This window comes from Acanthochromis polyacanthus, chromosome 12 (genome assembly GCF_021347895.1).
Source record: "Acanthochromis polyacanthus isolate Apoly-LR-REF ecotype Palm Island chromosome 12, KAUST_Apoly_ChrSc, whole genome shotgun sequence".
Lineage (NCBI taxonomy): Eukaryota > Metazoa > Chordata > Actinopteri > Pomacentridae > Acanthochromis > Acanthochromis polyacanthus.
In genome coordinates this window covers 3264575-3283785 of record NC_067124.1, presented here as the reverse complement: position 1 = coordinate 3283785, position 19211 = coordinate 3264575, and the positions used below count along the sequence as shown (strand labels likewise).

At 41.4% G+C, this 19211-nt stretch overlaps 3 protein-coding genes across 4 annotated transcripts; 2 read left to right on the top strand and 1 right to left on the bottom strand.

The window, feature by feature from the left end:
* Positions 1–3: 3 nt before the first annotated feature.
* On the bottom strand, positions 4–14496 carry LOC110960588 (sperm-associated antigen 1-like). 2 transcript variants are annotated; one of them, XM_051956567.1, is made up of 19 exons: positions 14452–14496; positions 14008–14155; positions 13521–13680; positions 13301–13423; positions 13139–13209; positions 12807–12919; positions 12584–12689; positions 12261–12391; positions 12011–12117; positions 11441–11576; positions 9336–9785; positions 7096–7195; positions 6436–6588; positions 5180–5337; positions 4328–4469; positions 3350–3476; positions 3010–3168; positions 1738–2061; positions 4–1616 (listed from the first exon to the last, which is right to left on the bottom strand). In XM_051956567.1, the coding sequence occupies exons 2-19, from the start codon at positions 14151–14153 to the stop codon at positions 1488–1490; spliced, it is 2835 nt and encodes a 944-aa protein (XP_051812527.1). In that variant the 5' UTR covers positions 14154–14155; positions 14452–14496; the 3' UTR covers positions 4–1487. The 2 variants fall into 2 exon arrangements, with proteins under 2 accessions (XP_051812527.1, XP_051812528.1); XM_051956568.1 differs by lacking the exon at positions 14452–14496 and having other exon boundaries at positions 13957–14102.
* Positions 14497–14573: 77 nt separating this feature from the next.
* LOC127536488 (F-box only protein 43-like) lies at positions 14574–16570 on the top strand. The gene is made up of 2 exons (XM_051957026.1): positions 14574–14719; positions 15614–16570. Exon 2 carries the CDS (start codon positions 15678–15680, stop codon positions 16497–16499), a length of 822 nt encoding a protein of 273 aa, XP_051812986.1. The 5' UTR covers positions 14574–14719; positions 15614–15677; the 3' UTR covers positions 16500–16570.
* fbxo43 (F-box protein 43) lies at positions 16458–19172 on the top strand. The gene is made up of 4 exons (XM_051957025.1): positions 16458–17332; positions 17699–17801; positions 18261–18452; positions 18571–19172. Exons 1-4 carry the CDS (start codon positions 16560–16562, stop codon positions 18817–18819), a joined length of 1317 nt encoding a protein of 438 aa, XP_051812985.1. The 5' UTR covers positions 16458–16559; the 3' UTR covers positions 18820–19172.
* The last annotated feature ends 39 nt before the right edge of the window (positions 19173–19211 follow it).

Sequence of the window (19211 nt, the reverse complement as noted above, 5' to 3'; positions counted from 1 at the left end):
ATATTTACAGTATTATATCTTTAATAGTGTGTTTCTACAACTTCAGAAATTATTTACAATCATCATAGCACAGAGAAAAAAATATATGATGAACATTTTTAAAACTACTGAAACATACAGTTAAACCACAGTGAAGAGGAACTGTGGAACATATAGAATTATTGCCTCTTGTCCCCTAGTTTGTGTCCCTGACTGGGTACATTCATGTAGAACTGATAAAACATGTAAAAACAAAGAATGGTTTGGATTCAGGCAGTCTTCAATGGTGGATTACTGGAGTATTCAGTGTTAAATTAACATGTGTAGAATGACTTTAATTTAGCAAATAAATGACACATTTCAAACAATTCTGTGCATGTAGCTAAGTGAATATATGATTTACAATTCAGAAAGCCAAGCCATTAAACAGTTAAAGCTACAGAATGACATCGACACTCTTTCTCTTTAGGAGTATGTATGCACTCACAAAAACGTAAGTCAATCCCCAGACTGAAATCCAAGGCACACACCTAGTAAAGATGCTGCCTCTCTCCAGTGTGTTCACATCTGCATATGTGAACTGTGCAGATGTGCGTTGGCTGGCAGGTTAATGTCGTAAACAGATAAGATGAATGACTTGATGCCATTTCAGAAAAAAGACACAAGCGCCTGCCTTTAAGAATGGATTTATGTTAAAACATAGATCTGCTAATTGCATAGATGAATAATCAACAGAGAGCATGTAAAGTCTTGTGTTTTTTCCTTATAATATTTTCAGTAGATACCAGTTCAACAGACTGTTATCCCTGTTATCATACTGCACAGAACAGCAATAAGACATCATGCAGGCTTATTTCTTTGACAAAGATAATTCAGTAAATATGGTCACAATAAAACTGTCTTATGGGTTTGTCCTGCAGCACGGAATATTACATTTAACTCAGCAGCAAAAAGGGGATTTTGCTCCTTTGCTACCTGTTATTTAGCATGCACTGTGTAGCAGTTCTGATAGCTGCTGCTAACTGCTTTTTTATCAAATGACTGATTCAAAAACTGACCGAGTTCAAGGACAAGATCAACTGAGCACAGTTCTGGGAACACAGGCCTGTCCTGACCAAACGCACCTGCCTGTAGGGGGAAACCTGCCTGTGGTCTTATATAACATTGCACATTAGACCCTATTTATCAATACACCAAAGCGATAGGTCCACTGTGCCCCCACTGTCTGTTATATAAAGCAAATGGTTAGTGGTGGTACAAAAGTAAAACTGCATAGCAAAATGATCTGGAGAGAAAAATAGATTTCTTATACAGTCACACAAACATACAGGGGTCTGACCATTTCCAGCACAGATCAGCAGAGTGGCTCTCACTCTGTTCCATTGTATTGCTCTGGGGCACATTCTGCAGCTTCCTGTCTTTGTGTACTTAGTTCTTGTGCAGTGTTTTGCATAGATCCAAGAGTAGTGGTGCAGCAGCTCATGCAGCAGGGAGCAGGGGCAGGAGCGTCAGATGTATTTGTTGGCCAGATTCTGAACATCGTTTTTAGTGAATTCTGAGCTCTCCACTGCTGAGAGATGCTCAAACAGCTGAGTCATGTGGCGACGCTCGTCCTTCTCCAGCAGCATCAGCACAACCTGCAAAAAGTCTTCAGTTATTTATCAACAAAACCACAGCTGTGGGTCACTTACAAAATGAAAACACATTTTTAGATACAGAAGCTACCAAAATTTTTTTTAAAACTGAATCCTGTCTTACCGAGAACCTGTCGGCAGTGTGTAGATGGTTGAGGTGCTGGTAGACCAAGTTGGGGTCTTTCTCCAGTAGGTGTGAGTCCAGCGCCTGCATAATGAAGCTTATAGTGTGTCCATCCAGCTGGCTGCTTAGGTACTGGGGAAGCATCTCCGGCGCTGTGGAGGCCAGAAGTTCAGCACAGGCCGCTGTGTTCCTGCTGCAGCGAGCTGCGTTCAGCGACTGGCCGAAGTCATAGGCGTTGGTGGGCTGGAGGTTGATGCTGATGTTCTCTCCTCTGTAGCTGCTCTCTGAGTTGGGAACAGTTGTTATGGCTTCGTCATCCTCAACCTGAGGAGGGAAGTCGATATGGGTGATAAAAGTGAATTTACGGATTAAAGGTGTATTAGTTATTCACAGTTTTTGTGAAATATGCAGAATTCAACACCTTGTGAGAAATAATTTTACTGTTAGACAGTGATTCATGATTTTTTTTCAAATCAACAAGCATTTATCTTTCCCTGTTAAAGTCATCAAATCATCAGTAACAGCTGAACTGGAACAAAAGATGAGAAATATGATGATGACAAAAGAAATAAATCAAGGTATCTGGTAAACAATCAAAGGGTACAAGACTGTAGAGCACATAAAAATGGATGATGATTCAGATTACACATTCATCAGACACAGAGCTACAATATTAGGAATCCAACACAGACTTGCAGCAAACTAAAAAACAATCAGTGTTGGTTTTCTCCTTTACTACAAACTGGCTTATCTGTGCTGCCTACGGTTGCAACTACAGTCTATGTGCGGCTGAAAAACCAGAACACGTCTAACAGGGAAATAAGGAATGACATGTTTCAACCAGGGGCATTTCACTTTGTCATGCTGCCAGCTCAGTGCTAATATATCTGTAAAGGCTGGGGTTCTGACTTTTAACTTGTCAAAAGTACTTCTAATCTATGTACAGCGCTTTAGCTGTGGAGGCAGAAAGAGGGGTATGATGTGCAACAAAGGTCCCTGACCAGAGTCACATCAGGGAGGTTAGTCATCTAGTATCCTAATTTAACACCTGAACATAAACACACAGACAAGTACAGTACAGGAGGACACTGTGGCAGCTTACATCAGGCTCCTTCAGTCCTCCTCCATGTAAACTATGTTGCTGAGAATGCTGAGAGTGCACATACTGCATATGTTCAGTTAAAGGGTGTAAAAAGCAACCCCATTCCACATGCCGGCACTGCACAGGAAGCCAGGCTGAAACATTCATTAAAAAAATACACGTGTTTCTACCTCTGTGATGGGGACGGTCTTTCTGGGTTTGGCTTGTGAAGCGTTGGCTAGACTCTGTCTGAGCAGCACCGTCACCTCCTCCAGCTCCTTCTCAGCTTCCTGCACGTTGGGATCTTGCTGCAGCACCTCCTGTAGGTCCGAGCTACACGCTAGGTAGTCCTGGTGGAGTGAGACAGAAGTACTGCTTTATGTATGCACACTAGCATGTGAAAAATAAGTTTCACCTTGAGCTAATGTTATGCCGTTTAGACACACAAGTTTGTGTAATTGAAATACTTTCCTCAAGTCCTCCTGTTAAATGAGCATGCTCCCTCGTGACATTAATATCCACTCTGCTCACCTTGAGGCCTTTATTGGCCATGGCTCGTCTGTAGAAGGCCTTCTTATTGGTTGGCTCCAGCTTCAGTGCTGCATCACAGTCCTGCTTAGCCTCAGTGAACCTCTCCAGCTTCAAGTAGCACAGCGCTCTGCAAACACACACGCCAACTGATTTTTATTTTTGTCACCAGCAGCTAATCTCATTGGACGTATGACTAAAAAGGTATAAGTTTGTGAGTCATTGACTGGGAATCAGATTTGATAATAAAGGCTAAAGGTATGGAAAAACTACTTTCATTGAAAAGCAAATGAGGCACCTAAAACCTAAAAGTTAGACCTCAGACATTTGCTCTTCCAGCCTCTTTTCTGCATGAAGTTGCTGTCTGTTTTCCATCAGCTGTGTGGAGATAGCTAATGACTGTTTGTTCTGGTGTGGCTGCACATACACGCACATACACGCAAACACCAACGCATAATAGAAAATCTTTCATGTCAGTATCAGTTTCCTCTGTGCCATGATCAACAGCCTACCTGCTACTGTGGAAAAGACGGAGGGGAGAGCAGTGTTGGACAGAGAATGAAGTAGGACCTGTTTCTCTGGAGTTGTCTTTAGGTGTAAGATAAAATAATGGTACCTGGAAGCGGAATTGTGACAAACAGCAGAAGCAGGAAGCATTTTCCTGAACTTTTGCTGTTCTGTTCCAATTAACCAACAACAACTGCTAATTTTCCGCCAGTGACAGGCCGACGACTGATTGGGATGAGCTACAGAGCTGGAAAAAAACGGCTGACAAGCGGCTGCAGATAATTAATCAGTCTGTTTTAATTTATACGAACCAACGATGCGTTCTGACACTCCTGCTTTGTGGGAAACAAACCAGGACAAGTAGCAGAAAATATCTGAGAGGTTAAAGAACATAAAAATAGCACGGAACAGAAAGTGAAAGAGAGCACAGTGGTGTCTGTGTTTATTTGGTAAGATGAGAGTGAAGCCTCTAACCTGTTGGTGTAAATAGCACACTCCTCTGGCTTCAGCTTAAGGCATTCTGTGTACTTTCCCAGCGCGTCCTGGTATTGGCCTTTCTTCACAAAATCATTCCCGTCTTGCTTCAAAGCCGAAAAATGGATTTGTGCTTTCCTCTCTAGAAGACAAAGTAAAGTGGTGATTACCAAACAGTGCTTCTTCATGAAGAGACCAGTTCCTCTTTTCTTTTGTGCAGCCACAAATCCATGTTGACATTTGCAATACAGTTTAATTGACCTCCTTTTTATAAGCCTGTACTACACAGTCTGAGCTTGAAATTAATGCTGTGCTAGCTGGACGTGAGACATGAGAGTTAAGTCAGCAATCAGTCACAGTGTGGACTAAGGGCTAATCAATCTGCTGCAGAGTATCTTCTGGGAGAAGAAAAAACTGTGCCAGCAGGTCTATTCTTTCATTAGAGTTTAAAAATAACAACTGTAGCAAGGCCTTGGGAACAGAGAAACTGCATGGTCAGTGAACAGAGGTGGCACGTCCACTTATATATGAATTAGACCTTTCACATCTTCCTCCTATCACAGAAGGAGCGGCAGAAGATGAGGACTTCAATTCTGTTCTGTTCCTCAGTGTCACGTGTCAAGAGATAATCCTGACCTTCAGACAGGATGCCTTGTCTTTTACCTTTGTGTCATACTGGCATTTATTATCCAAAAGATTAACGAGGAACAATTTTACATGGGAGGTTAAAAACTGTAGGCATATGACCTGCTCAACAATAAGAATATTCTAGAGTATCTTTCCAACCCTGACTGAGTCTGGTAAGTGTAGTGCAGTTTTTCTAGGGACAGTCATGACTTTTTATAAACAGACCTGCATCTCTGGCGGCTTTCTCTGCTCGAGCCTGGAGGACCTCTGCGCTGGGGGGCTCCTCTCTGCGGTGCTGCTGAGCTGACAGAGGCACCAGGGGAATATCTGGAAGTTTCTCTCTCCATTCTGTACCGTCCTGCTCAATCAGCAGCCGGGTGATCCTGGAGAAATGAAACAGAAAAGTCCATATGTAGATGTTACACATGAACACACACAGACATATAAATGTACATTACCGTTCTACAGTCTGGGGTCGCCCAGGAAATTTCATGTTCTCCATGAAAACTCCCTCTTTTATCCATGTGCTAACATAACTGCACAAGGGTTTTCTAATCATCAATGAGCCTTTCAACACCATTAGCTAACACAATGTAGCATTAGAACACAGGAGTGATGGTTGCTGGAAATGTTCCTCTGTACCCCTATGGAGATATTCCATTAAAAATCAGCTGTTTACAGTTAGAATAGTCATTTACCACATTAATAATGTCTACTCTGGATTTAACATTCATTTAATGTTGACTTCATTTAGAAAAACTGCTTTTCTTTCAAAACAAGGACATTTCTAAGTGACTCCAAACTTTAGAACTGTAGTGTATGTCTAACAGAAAGTAAGTGTTAAAGGAAATATCACTCTTACTGTGTTCTACGGTTTAGTGTGTTTTTTACGCAAAAAAGTCATCATTCACCTTAAAGATATGCATGGCCGTGTATAAAAGCTTTTCTCTTCTGGTACTCTGGGACACAAAGCAGCCAGGTGAGTTTAAGTATTGCGTAACAGAAGAAGGATGTGCAGTCTCAGAGCCATAATTAGCTTCTAGCTGGAACTGCTTTCGACCACCAGCTAAATCTGTCGGCCACTAATTAGACTGTGTGTTTGTTCATTTGATCAGTTTTCATGTAGCCCTGTTTTACAATGCGATTTCTGGAGTTAAAAAAATTCAGAATATGGAAATAACGTTGCACATGGCAGATTGAGTCATAAAATCTCCTTATCTTGCTCATCTTGTTATTTCCTTATCTATGACACTTTTCATAGTGTGTGTCATGTGTCAGCTGCAACTAAAGAACACAGCAAAGACACTTTGACCAGGGACCTTTATCAGTACATAGGCACTGTAATACAGTAAAGCTGTCTTTGTGATACTAATTGAATTGTTCAGAAATGGTAATAAGATTCAGTCAGTACAGTGCTTTAATGCAGACATCCCCCTGCCTTCTGCAGCCTTTCAGCTGAAGTGAGAGGTGAAGGCTAATACCTGTTGACACTGTCGTGAGCTGCCTGCACACTGATGTCTATCTGCAGGACGGTCTTGTAATCCACGTAGGCCTTTCGGTAGCGCTCCAGGGACTCATAAGCCATGGCCCGGCGCAGGAGGGGCTTGAGGGAGAATGGCTGCAGTTCCAGGGCTCTGGTTGGTATAAATAGATGTGATGAGACAGGAGCAAAGGATCAAATCTGCTGCCTTGCCATAAGTAGTGGTGGAAACAGTGTGTCTGTACACCTACAGTGAGCCACTGTGGGTGCAAATGGTTTGTAGGTGTTTCTGTGTTAAGTTAAACTGTTGTACAATCTAATCTTTCTGCAAACTTAGTATTTAAAGGGGGAGGTTCCCTCAAGTTATCCTGAGTTTGCTGCTTATAAAACCACTTCTAAAGAGATTAATTACAATCCCTTACAACACACCCCAGCACAAATCCCCTCATAAAATGACTGTGATCTGCTACTGAGGCTGCTATTTGATAAGGTTGTCTACAAAATTGGGAAGCCGTGTTGGATTTTCAAGGAAAAAGCAAATGAAAATTCTGGTATTTGGTTTCACACCCACAGTAAACAGAACCTCTCACCATATATATACATGTATATATATATATATATATATATTCATATATACATATATATACATGTATCCTTTCACCTTGTGCAGTCCTGTATGCAGTCTTGACTGTTGCCATCTTTCAGGTAGCAAGCTGCTCTGTTAGAATACAGAATGCATAGATCCTCTGGACTGTCAAGCCCTGTATAAAAGCAAAGACATATCATGAACATAAACACCACTTTTTAAAAAAAGCACATTTCGCTTCCCAATAAAGCTGGAATACAGAAAATCTGTAAAGGTGGCACAAATCCAAACTGACACTAAAAAACCCCTCAGCTGGCACAGGTGTGGCTTCAGAAAGTAACTCTGTGTTATGAATAATTTATAAGGCTCAAATATTACTGGATAACTCAGACAGTTTAATGCTGTTTAACTTGACAAAGAGGAACTGTGGGAACGTGCACATGTTGCTATATAATTCTAAATGAGAGTTCAGGATCTGTTTCACTGCCAGCTCTCGACACGCTCTGTTCATAGTGCTTGCATGTTGCAACGTTGGGTTTCTGTAATGATGAAATAAAAACTTTATTTTGTCTGCTTCAGCACAGGAAGAGTGACTTTGAAAACCACTAACCTAAACATTTTTCTATTTCAGGCTGATAATGCAAACTGTGCTGTAGAGCTGCATTCACTAACGCATTTATAACGCTGAAAATCTATGTATTTCTGAGCTGACTACTGTCCTTGTTGGAGCTCCGGGTTTTTTCAGCTGTCAAATGGACAATAAATCTGTCTGTTTTACAAGAGTGACACTAGAAATAACATTGCAGGACAAGAGACAAAATGTGTGACTTATTCCTGGGCTGACGTGCTGAAACACACAACAAAAAAGCTCGTTAAACAACCTTTCAGACATTTTGACATTGTAAAAATTCAGCAGCTTACAAACTGCACATGCCTTATTTATTTTTCTCTACACTTGTCTGACAGGAATTTTACTTAGATTTGATCACTATCAGAGTTAGGCAAATCAGACAGGCCTGTGCTGTACGTTTCATACAGAGCAACATTCTTCTGCTACACTAAATGCAGTCAGCTTAGCCTGCCGCCTCATCAGATGAAATCAGATTATGGATGATGACACAGTGTCTACGGATGATGTCTCAGCAACTGCTCCCACTTACTGAGGTTACTGTGACAGTAGATCATGTACAGTGTGGTACATTTCTAAACCACGGCACACACATATACAGACCCAAACACAACCCGAGAACAGATAATCAGTCTCTTGTTAAGTTCCATTTCTGTACAAATGTGCTTTTTTTTCTTTACAGACCAATGAAATACTGCATGTTTAAGTAGTTTAAATTAGTTCACATCTGTTGATATAAGTGCTGTGAGACTAACTCTGTTTGCACGGCATGTATTTTTTCCCAGTCAGCTAGATGGATGATGCCAGTGCTCAGTCTCTTTTGCGTCCACGAGCACAGTTGGTAGTGAACACGTCAGAGCAGTCCACAGACAGACAGAGGCCATATGTTTGATAGCGGATGATCCTGACAAGCAGCAAGTCCTCTCCCGCCATCAACTGCTCACCCTCTCACTTTCTGGGAGAATTATAGCTGCGGTCCTACAGATTCAATTTCACAGTGAGTGGTTAGTGATCATGTGACTTGGACAGACCTGAGCTGAGAGGCTTAGCGCAGGGCTAAAACCGAAACTCTGTCCCTATACACCACAACAGCCACACTGTGACGCACCGCTGTCAGGACAAAGTCACTAAATGCACCAACTAATATCTTAATGGCTGTTACTGAGACTGTATAAAATGTGGACTACATGGATTTATAGATGGATATATTTCTATTGTGTAGATAATATTCCATTGATAGGAAACATTATTTTTGATGTTAGGTTTTCATTTGTAACATCCTACAGTGTGATAAAACAACAACAAAAAATACATAGAAGCACTAGAATTAGAAGTACAAGGTCATGACTTTTGATTTAAAACTACATTGGCCTTTGACAGTCTCAACAGCACTGATGATTAAATGCCATACAGAAATTTTACTTAAATATTATGACAAATGAAGTGATGAAGAGACATCAGTCAGTGAAAATGTGTGAAGTTTGTTTCTTGTCAGAGCATGTCACAGTGATGTCAGTGGAAATGTTTACTGACATGGAGGCACACAGTAAACTTTGCTCCACCGTCTTTTCTGTTGTGTAAATCATCCAAGCCTCGTACACATATGGGAATGAACTACCGGCCACCTCAGAATATCATGACAAAAACAACAACAACAACAACAACAATGAGGACTCTTTAACCCTACCTGTATCTGTATAGCCCTGAATGGCTTGTGAGTATTTCTCCAAAGCATCGGCAAACTGTCCATTTTTAAACAGCAGGTTTCCTTCATTCTTTAGCCGGGACAGAGGTGGGGGCAGGGCTCCACATGGGGCATCAAGGTTGACAGTTTCTGCTGCATTTCCTCCAGTTCCCTTCCCACTGCCGCTCTGATCTCCCTGGACTGAAGCTGTCGAGCCCCTCTTGCTCGATCCGTTGGCTACTTTCTCCTTGGACTCCTGTGTGACTTTGTACTTGTCTGAGCTGCCTCCTTTGCCCCTCCAGTGTCCGTGGTGGGAGTTGTTGGACTCGCTGTGTGGACCCCCATCCCCTCTGCCGTGGGGCTTTTTTTGAGCGTTACCCATGTCTCCCCTTTCGGCAGGAGTAGCTGAGCTCTCCTCCCCTCCCACAGGCTGGCTGGGTTGAACCGGACAAGCTGGAAGGGAGAGGGAGGGAGGGAGGGAGGGGAGAGACGGAGAGAGAGACAGGGAGACACACCCACAGGAAGGAGTCAGCAGTTACATCACAGTGGGGGAGGGTTGTGACACACACACACACACACACACGTACGTTTTTACTTCTATCTTAGTGAGGACATCCACGAGCGTAATGCATTTCCTAGAGCCTTACCTTAACCTTAACTGTCACATCTGATAACCTAAACTTAATCCTTACCCTAACCCTAACCAAACCTCAATTCATAGCTGTTCTCTAAAAACAAGTCTTCACCCTCAAAAATGGCTGTTTCAAAGTGAGGACCGGCCAAAATGTCCTCACTTTGATAGTTAAATGCAGAAAATGGCCCTCACAATGTAGCAAGTACAAGAAAATACACACACACACACACACACACACACACACACACACACACACACACACACACACACACACACACACACACACACACACACTTCAAAGAGGGAGTTCCAGGAAGCAGTCACTCTGAACAGTGAATTAGGAAAGCGTGGGCGGGGGAGGGTGGTTAACACATGTATGCATTGTATGTCACGTTACTCTCAGGACAGGGGGATTTCCTCTAACTACAGCAGAGCAGAAAGATGAGTATGTGATTAAAACAACTGCCCTTCTGTTACCAGAAACGTGGCTAGGGTGGAGGCTAAATCAAGCACAACTACAAAGACAGTTTGATGTAAACATACAGGTGACTTCAAAAGCACTTACAGAGTATTTTGAGAGGGCACACTTAAATGTCAATACTATATGTTAAGTATAATACATTAGAGAATTATCAGCACTAGATGCCCTTCCATCCATCCATCCATCATCTATACACCGCTTAATCCTCATTAGGGTCATGGGGGCTGCTGGAGTCTATCCCAGCTGACTAGGGTGAAGGCAGGAGACACCTGGACAGGTAACAGTCTATCACAGGGCTACCCATAGAGACAAACAATCACACTCACACTCACACCTACAGACAATTTAGAATCACCAATTAACCTCAGCATGTTTTTGGACTGTGGGAGGAAGCCGGAGCACCCAGACAAAATACACACAAGCACAGAGAGAACATGCAAACCCCATGGAGAAAGATCCTGGGAAGATGGGGACAGTTTAAACCACACTAGATGTCTGAGGTCAAATGATAAAAGTACAGCTTTTAGTATTTCTTTACTGGAAGATCTTGTTTGTTATTCTCTGATGAATCCCAGGATACCTACGTTAAGGTAAAAATCTGAAATGTAAAACACTGGTCAGATTGTAATAAAAAAAAGTTAAAGGGTTTTTTCCTAACAAAAGAACTATTGATTTGCTTTATTTAAATCTTTTGGTTGTTAGTTTTGAGTTTGAAATCAGGAGTAATAAACAGTGAATAAGGGCTTGCTACCTAATGCACAACTGTTTTTTGTCTTCGCAAATGCAAAAATTCATTCACAACACATAACTATGGTTGACTCCACCTGAATTTTGTGTTAAATAAAGAATAGGGAAGATTTGAATCCATTAGCATTGATGTTCGGATGCACTCAGGGAATCTTAAATGCTGATAGGCGTGTTTATAGTCTCTGTGTCTGTGTGTGTAAATCAAGAATAGCACTATTGATTTTTCGAGGGATAAAAACATCTCACCGGTCTGTTGTGCTGTGGTTTCATTGTTACTGTTGTCATCTTCCTCTTCTATCTCTTGGATGAGGATTTTTTTGCCCTTGCGTCGCTGCTCTGGTTGACGTTCACTCAGCTTCTTCTCAACTTCAGACAGAAGTTGCTAAACCACAAATATTTCATATGTGAGAATTTGTCAACAGCAGAACACAACCCAGTTCTGTTAAGCAGCTCGGAAAAGGGGACACATTTAGTGATACCACAGTCATCCACATACTACTGGGCTATAGCTAATGGCCTGCTTACAGATGAAAAGAAAAAGAACATGTTCTTCCTATTTAACTGTACAAAAATTACACACAAGTTAGAGATTATCAAAAGGAACATAAACAATGTTCTCATTGGGGACTACTAGGCAAATCCATCCTTAGCGCAAACTTAACACAGGCCTGTGGAATGCTACATCATTCTCTATTCACAGTATATTCAAATGTAAAACGCATGCTAAGTCCCTGATTTGATGCAAATACAGTGACATCTAGTGGGCAAAAGGTCTACTGTCTCATTATGAACATGCAGTGTTCTTCTGTCACCTACTGTGGCTGTAACGTTGTGCGGCTCGTCCCTCAGCACCATCCTCAGGTCGTCAGCGGCCAGTTGGAAGTTTCCCATATGATTATAAACTGTAGCACGACGTAGCAGAGCTGATAATGACACATATATACTGCATGATATTTATGTTACTGCTTATGCATTTAATATAAATACATCCAAACATTTCACGATTTAAGTAATATTCCTTTTTTTCAAACATGGTAGAATGAAAAATCCAGAGAAAATGGAGCACCTTTCATGTTGCCTGGCTCTAGCTCGAGCACCCTCTGGCAGTCTCTCATGGCATTGTGCCAGTTCTTCAGATTGATCTGTGCCTGGGCTCTGTTGTTGTATGCAGCCACGGTTGGTATAATGGAAAGGCTCCTGTAATGGAATGCAAAATAAAACAGACCTTTCCTTACAGTGAGCCTAATGTACAAACACTTACAGTACAGCAAACAGGAATGAAATCAGCTACAATTAAGGATGATGGTCTACTTTAATGGCAAGCAAAATGATCCCCTTAAGAGATGTAAAAGGCTTTCTATAATAAATGACTTGTTTAAAAGACCTGACCTGGAATAGTATGCAACCGCCTCCCCGTAGTCTTTTGCTCTGAAAGCCTCATTGCCTTTGTCCTTTTCACGATTTGCCAGAAGGAGCTTCTCTTGTTGCGGCAACACTGGATGTATTGCAGGGGAGACCACCCATGTTACACACACAGACACACAACTAAAGTATCCTCCATGCTTTGCAATTACCACAAAAGAAATCTGAGTTACTATTAATAATACATTACATGAGACATCCACTTTAGTCTTGATTTTGGGATATCCTGTGTTTAAAATGGCTGGTGGATCAGTGTTAACCACACTCTCATCTATTTTTTCACATTCTTTCTCCACATCGAACCTGGAAATAGAGTGAAATATCTATTATATTGAGCAAATTGAGAATCTAGACTACAATGAACTCTTTATTAGCTAATCGTTGTAAAGAAGCAAGCTTAGCTCAGGCCTTTTTACAGAAGTGGAGCACTTGGAAACCTTTTATTACTATGCCTGCAGCTGCTGTAACAGCACGTTCTTTCTTCTAAATATAATAGACAAATGTGGAGACAAAATGACTCACTTGTCCCATTCCCGATAATCACGTGGAAGAGCGCATTTTGACGGATTCCTTCTTCCATTTGGAACTGAATTCTGTGGTTAAAAACAGCCTCATGTAAGAATCTGTCTTGTATATATACACTGACATGATTATTTTCAGTACATATCTTAAGATATTTTTTACCTGACTAACAGGAACAAAGCAGTTGGAACCTCTTACAGGAGGAATATTTTCTTTTACTAGAGCATCATATATTGTCTCCTGTTTTAGTGAATTCTCAGTCCTTTTGACTTCTTCTTGCCATGTCTGAAAAGAACAGAGTCTTTACTGTTAAAAATGTGTGCCTTGAAAGAAACAGTCAAGCAGTGAGCCAGATTTATGAAAAACAGACTACAATTTGTACCGTCAACTCATCAACAATTTGGGTCCACTCTTCTTTTGGGAGGCTGGCCGCTGTGGCTACAGGATTTTCCTTCCTGAGAGCTCTGCTCTTCGGGTCCAGTTTCTCCAAGTGACTCTCGCAGAACTTCATCAGATGAGGATAAACGCCCTCATCACCAGACCTTTACACAAAATAAAACATACTCTTATAAAAGTCCAAATTCATTGAAACGGGCTCAGTCATATTTATCATTCTGTATTGTGTTATCCATCCATCCATCCATCCATCATCTTTTTAGAAATGGTGTTAGGTGACATATAAACTGTTTTTTACTACTGCATGCACATTTTCCCATCTCAGTGACGAATCAGGGATAAAATCTTTAAGTGAGGCTTCGTGAATTATCTGAATTGAGAAACCTTCACCAACAATATAAAAGAAAAAAGCATTTGCTGACCTTACAATATGTTGCCTCCCCATACAGCACCCTCGGCTATGTGACTTTTACCTCAGCACTTTCAAGATCTTCTCCAGGTATTTTACATCTTTGCATTTTTCTATGTAATCATAGTCCAGGTGCTCCACGGGGACCTTCCCACTGTATTCCACGATGGTGGGCTGGCTGTGACGAGAGAAAAGCTCGTCTGCACTCATGCCTGGGAAGAATATCAGTTTACTTAGTCATCACATTAAAGTAATTGATACATAAATAGGAAACGAGGTAGTTTTGAACGATACGTTTTACTAACTTTCTGTAGTCATCGAACCGAACTTTACTGGTAATTCAAATGAATCATGTCCGACAGACTGATAAAATATTACGTTTTACATTTGAGGAGGTAACGTTCAGGAAAGACACAGATTTCGCATTAAAATAGTTCATCCTAGTAAATAAATGTAATGTTAACCTGACTTAAAGCTACAAAAGTTAACGTGAAAGACATGACTTCACCTGTTCTTGTTTGGTTCCTCTGCACATTTGGGGCTGTTGTTATGGTAACCACAAATGGAAGTTTAGTTACGCTGAGCGGAAACACGTGACACAGTCAACAGAAGGCTCCAAATTTAAAAACGTGGCAGGTCGTTCGGTTTTGGTGTCTATAATATGGACATGTAGCAAACAGAAACAACTAGAAGGGATATTAGCTGTGGTCCAGAACTCAACCAGATGAAACAACATCGCCGGACGAGCCTTTGCAGCTGTTTAGTTTTATCTTGAGGTAAGGGGTTTATTTGTATCATTTCAACGCTATATATATTATAATTTTATGCAATTTACAACGCTGCTAGCAACCTACCTGGCAAGCTACAAGCATTACCTAGCAGTAGTTGTGGTTTCAGACTAACGTAACTTAGCTAGGTGATATATTGTCAGTGTTTGATGTCATGTTGAATGCACAAATTACTGGGTGTAGCGGTAGTGATGCATTAATTATTATTTGTCAAGCACCAATTATGAACTGGATCCGTTAACTCTGTAATTGACTCAGGAGTTTTTGGGCTATGCTAACTGATCCAACAAGGATGTTTATGGAAGCTGAAGGAGTTCTATAATGCGTTTTTTTAAATGAAAAATGAATACTTTTAGCTTAGCCTCGAATGCAATTTGCACTTTGTTTAAGCTAGCTAACGAGTCTCCGCCGTTGTCCCGCTATTTTAAATACGTGAATTGACGTTAATAGGGTTGAAATAGTCTTTGGGAGTGGTATGAATCCCCTGGGAACACTTTCAGCCGAGCACAGCCGGTTGGGTCGGTGTTTGGTTATGGCGGCGGCAGGTCTTTTTGTAGCGGCATCACCGAGAGCTCGCGACAGGAGGATTTAAATGGGCAAACACGCGCTCTCATAGCAACGATGATGAAACAGCTGATTCCCTCTGACAGTTAGTGCTGAACACAAAGACTGGCAAGAAGTCTCTTTCATCACTTTGCTCATGTCTTACCACTAAGTGAGTCCAGCTTAACCTGAAACAAGACTTGAACCACACGCAGAGTGGATTTAAGTTAGTTTAGCCAAGTCATAACCTACCAGATCATTTAATACTGTTAATGGGTCTTTAATTTTTTTTTTTTTATCCAAAAGTAGGCTTTTATTACAAGTTTTTGTTGTTTGCAGGTCACTTGACGTCCTCCTTACTTGCTGAATTCTTCATTTCGGGCCAAGACCTAGGAGAAAGAAAATGCAGTGCACTCCTGAGTCAGCTTTCTACCCTCAGAGCTGCAAAGACCAGCGCTGTTATGATGACTGTTCTGACAGTGGATACTCAGGTTTGTTCCAAAGCCCTCGGAGCGTTGTTGGAGTTGACCCCCCTTTGTCGCCAGCAGAATTAAATGAAACACCTAAGGAGAACGTAAGGCTTTATCTCACGCCTAAGGAGAGGATAAAAGAACCAGTCAGACATTTGGGCAAAGACTCCAGGGGGTTACTGCGACCATCAGTAGTTAGCTGGTGTGAAACTCCAAAAGTATACAAAAGGGATTCATCATTGCGACACAGACTTCCAATGTGCAAGCCATCCACAGATGTCAAAGATGACAATCAAAGATCACCGTGCACCAACAGAACTGAATCTTCGGTCAGTGTCAGTTTTCAGAGCAGGCTCAGTGAATCACCGGACTCTCTGGACATGACGATGGAGATTTTGGCATCAAACACTTTAAAAGCAGATCAGGATCTGGCACTGTCTGGCAGGAAACGTCGTCTGTTCTTCACACAACTGAGAACCTCCACTTTGGAAGATGGTAAAACCAACTCTGGTCCCTTTTTTAGCTTTGTGAGAGAAGTTTCACTCATAGACACAGATTCCAGCCACAACAGTTCTGCCTCTGATCAACCTGATATGAAGACTCCAGACGTTTGCAAATTCCGGCCTGTCTTATCGAAGGAAAGCTCTCAATCACCAGTTAGCAGTGAGAATACTGACCTGTATGACAGCTCAAGCGTTTTGTGCACACTGTCATCAATGCATACACCTGAATACATCAGGTATGTGCTCTGTTGACACTGAACTTTAAACATTGGTTGTAAATTTTGTAAGTTGAATTCATGTAGAATCAAAAACATGTCTGCATTAACCCCCTTCTGTCCTTGGAACAGGTCTGTGGATGAGGATAGTGGTTTCAGTTCCTTGACGCTTGATAAATCCCAAGCGTCAATGGACCATGATGGCTCTTTCCAGGAGCTGCTGCTCTCTGCCTCTAGAGGAAACTGTGAAACCCCAAATCTAGCTGAATCAAAGCGACGCTCCCGTTTGCAGCGGCAGCACAGGCTTTCTACGCTTAAAGAAGGTGGCTCTCAGTCTGAAGAAGACCCCACAAACAGAGAGCATCTGCATCCGTGTCCCAACCATTCTAAAGATGACGTGTTTGCTGACAAGGCCACCCCTTGCAGCCTTTCTGTTAAACGTAATAATAGTATTCATTTGAGTTTGGTCGCAGCAAAACAAGACTATACTACCCCACTGAGAGCTACTACAACCAAGCCAGAAAACATGACGCCTCATAGTGCAGATCCAGCTAATCCGGATATCACTCCAAACAGAACAACCCCAGCTGATCTCTCTCTGACTCCGGCTTTGCAGCTGGTTCATGCTATGTGCCAGCATAAAACCCAAATGTTTGCTGGCCAGAGTCCAAGCCTGAAGGAGCAGCTGAAGTCCACAGCAGCACTGATTGAGACTCCTGTGATGTTTAGGACCACGATGCCGCTGGCAGGGCTGATTGGCAGGAAGATGGGCCTGGTGAAGGTGGACATTCTCACTGAGCTGAAGAAGAGGAACCTCAGACACATCCTGGCTGTCATACTTGGCAGCCTGAGCTCTGAGAGTGTCTACAGGTGATGAATTCATGTTTCCAAAAAAATGGTTGGTCACTGCAAAGTAAAATGTTTTTCACATTTTTTTTAGTTGCATTTACCGTATCTACTATCACACATTTCTTATCACAGGATAAGTTACTTGATTCCTGTTTTGTCTTTCATTAAAGTGATAATTACTTTTGAAACTGGAAATAGATGAATCCAATCAAATATGAAGGACAGCAGTCTGTAGGATTAATACAGTGTATGTTTCATGCTTAGCTTAGACCGATGTTCATTACACACATTGTGCAGTTAATTTATTTTAATCAAATAAGTTTTATCTGTAAGGTTTAGACAGGCTGAAAAAATTGGTCTCATGCATGAGTTTGTTTGTTTTGACAGGTGTGGCCAGGTGTGCAAAAGCTGGAATCAAATTATTCAGCAGGACAAGAGAGCTAGCCAAAGGAGGAGAAACCACCTGAGTCAAGTGGAGGCTGCTCTTGAGGTACAAAATATTCCATGCTGGGCACTATTTTATTGGTTCTTGTTTGATCTCATTACCTCCTCACTGTATTGTATATATCTTTACTCTTTTGCATATGTTGGAATTCTTCATATAGTTTTGTTTTATATGTACATTTGATTTGGTTATTTATTGTTAATTTGTCTCTCCAATGGCAGCTACTTATATATTTATCATACCTCCATGTATGATAACAATAAAGCTATTCTATTCTGTGGTTAAAAAGGCTTCATGTCAGTATGTGGTTCTTTGGTATTCTAGCTTTTATTTTTGTGTCTCTGGAAGATACTTGATGACAGCAGTAAAGCAACAATTTTCTATGTGATGTGGACCAGCGTGAACTAGTATTTGATTGAATTTTATTCAGCTTTTCATTGTGAACATCGTCTAATGGTGAATAATAATTGAAATGACCTTAAAATTTTTGCTGTTTTGTCATAGCATGCTGGTGCTGTCCACGTCTCTGATGCAGAGACCAGAGTCGCTCTTCTTCAGAGGTCAGGTTTGAAGACGGTCCAGGCCCAGTCCAGGAACTCCAGCTACTGCACTCCCCAGTCTGGAAGTCGCACTTTAACCCCATTACTGCACGATGCCTCACATTCAGGCAGCAGCAAGCGGGATAAATTTCTAGAAGTGAGTTGCAAGACTTAATCTTCATTAATGTATATAAACGTTGTAGATTTTTTTTGTGAAGTGATAAGGGCAGTTGACAGTTACTGGAAGTTATTTCAAGTAGCTTTTTTCCTTTCAGGTTGCCAAAACCCTCTTCAACGATAAGTACCTCAAGCCTTGCCCCAGATGTCAACATCCTGCAAGGTGTCATTCAGTGAAAAAGGAGGGTGTGTGCAGCAGAGCCGACTGTGGTTTTCAGTTTTGCACATCATGTTTGTGTGCTTTTCACAGCTCCCAAGAGTGTGGCAGTCAGTCTGCAGGTCGTCGCAAGAAGGACATACTTCTTCCAGGAAGTACTCAAAGCAAGCGAAACATTAGAAGACTGTGAGGAGAAAGTGTTTCTTGTTCCTATTTGCTATGCCATACTCACTTTAACATTTCCTCAAAATGGTGAAGATGAAGTTCATTTGCAACTGAACTGAATAGTAGCTGTTTGTGAGCCACATCTGTACTCTTTAGTGTGTTTGTGCATGTCGTTGTACTTTTTTTTAAATTTGCTCCTTTTTGTTCAACAGAGTTCTTGCTTTTATATTTTTAATTCTGCATGTGAAGGAGGTCTCGCCAGCACATGCAATTGATTCTTTTTGCTGTTGATGTATTTTTCTATACACTGACTGTACAGAATATTTTTTGGAATTATTGAGATTTTAAACTTTTACCAATGTTTTTTCAGATGAGCTTTAAAATAAATGTAGTGATTTCTTTTTTTTAAAACGTGTG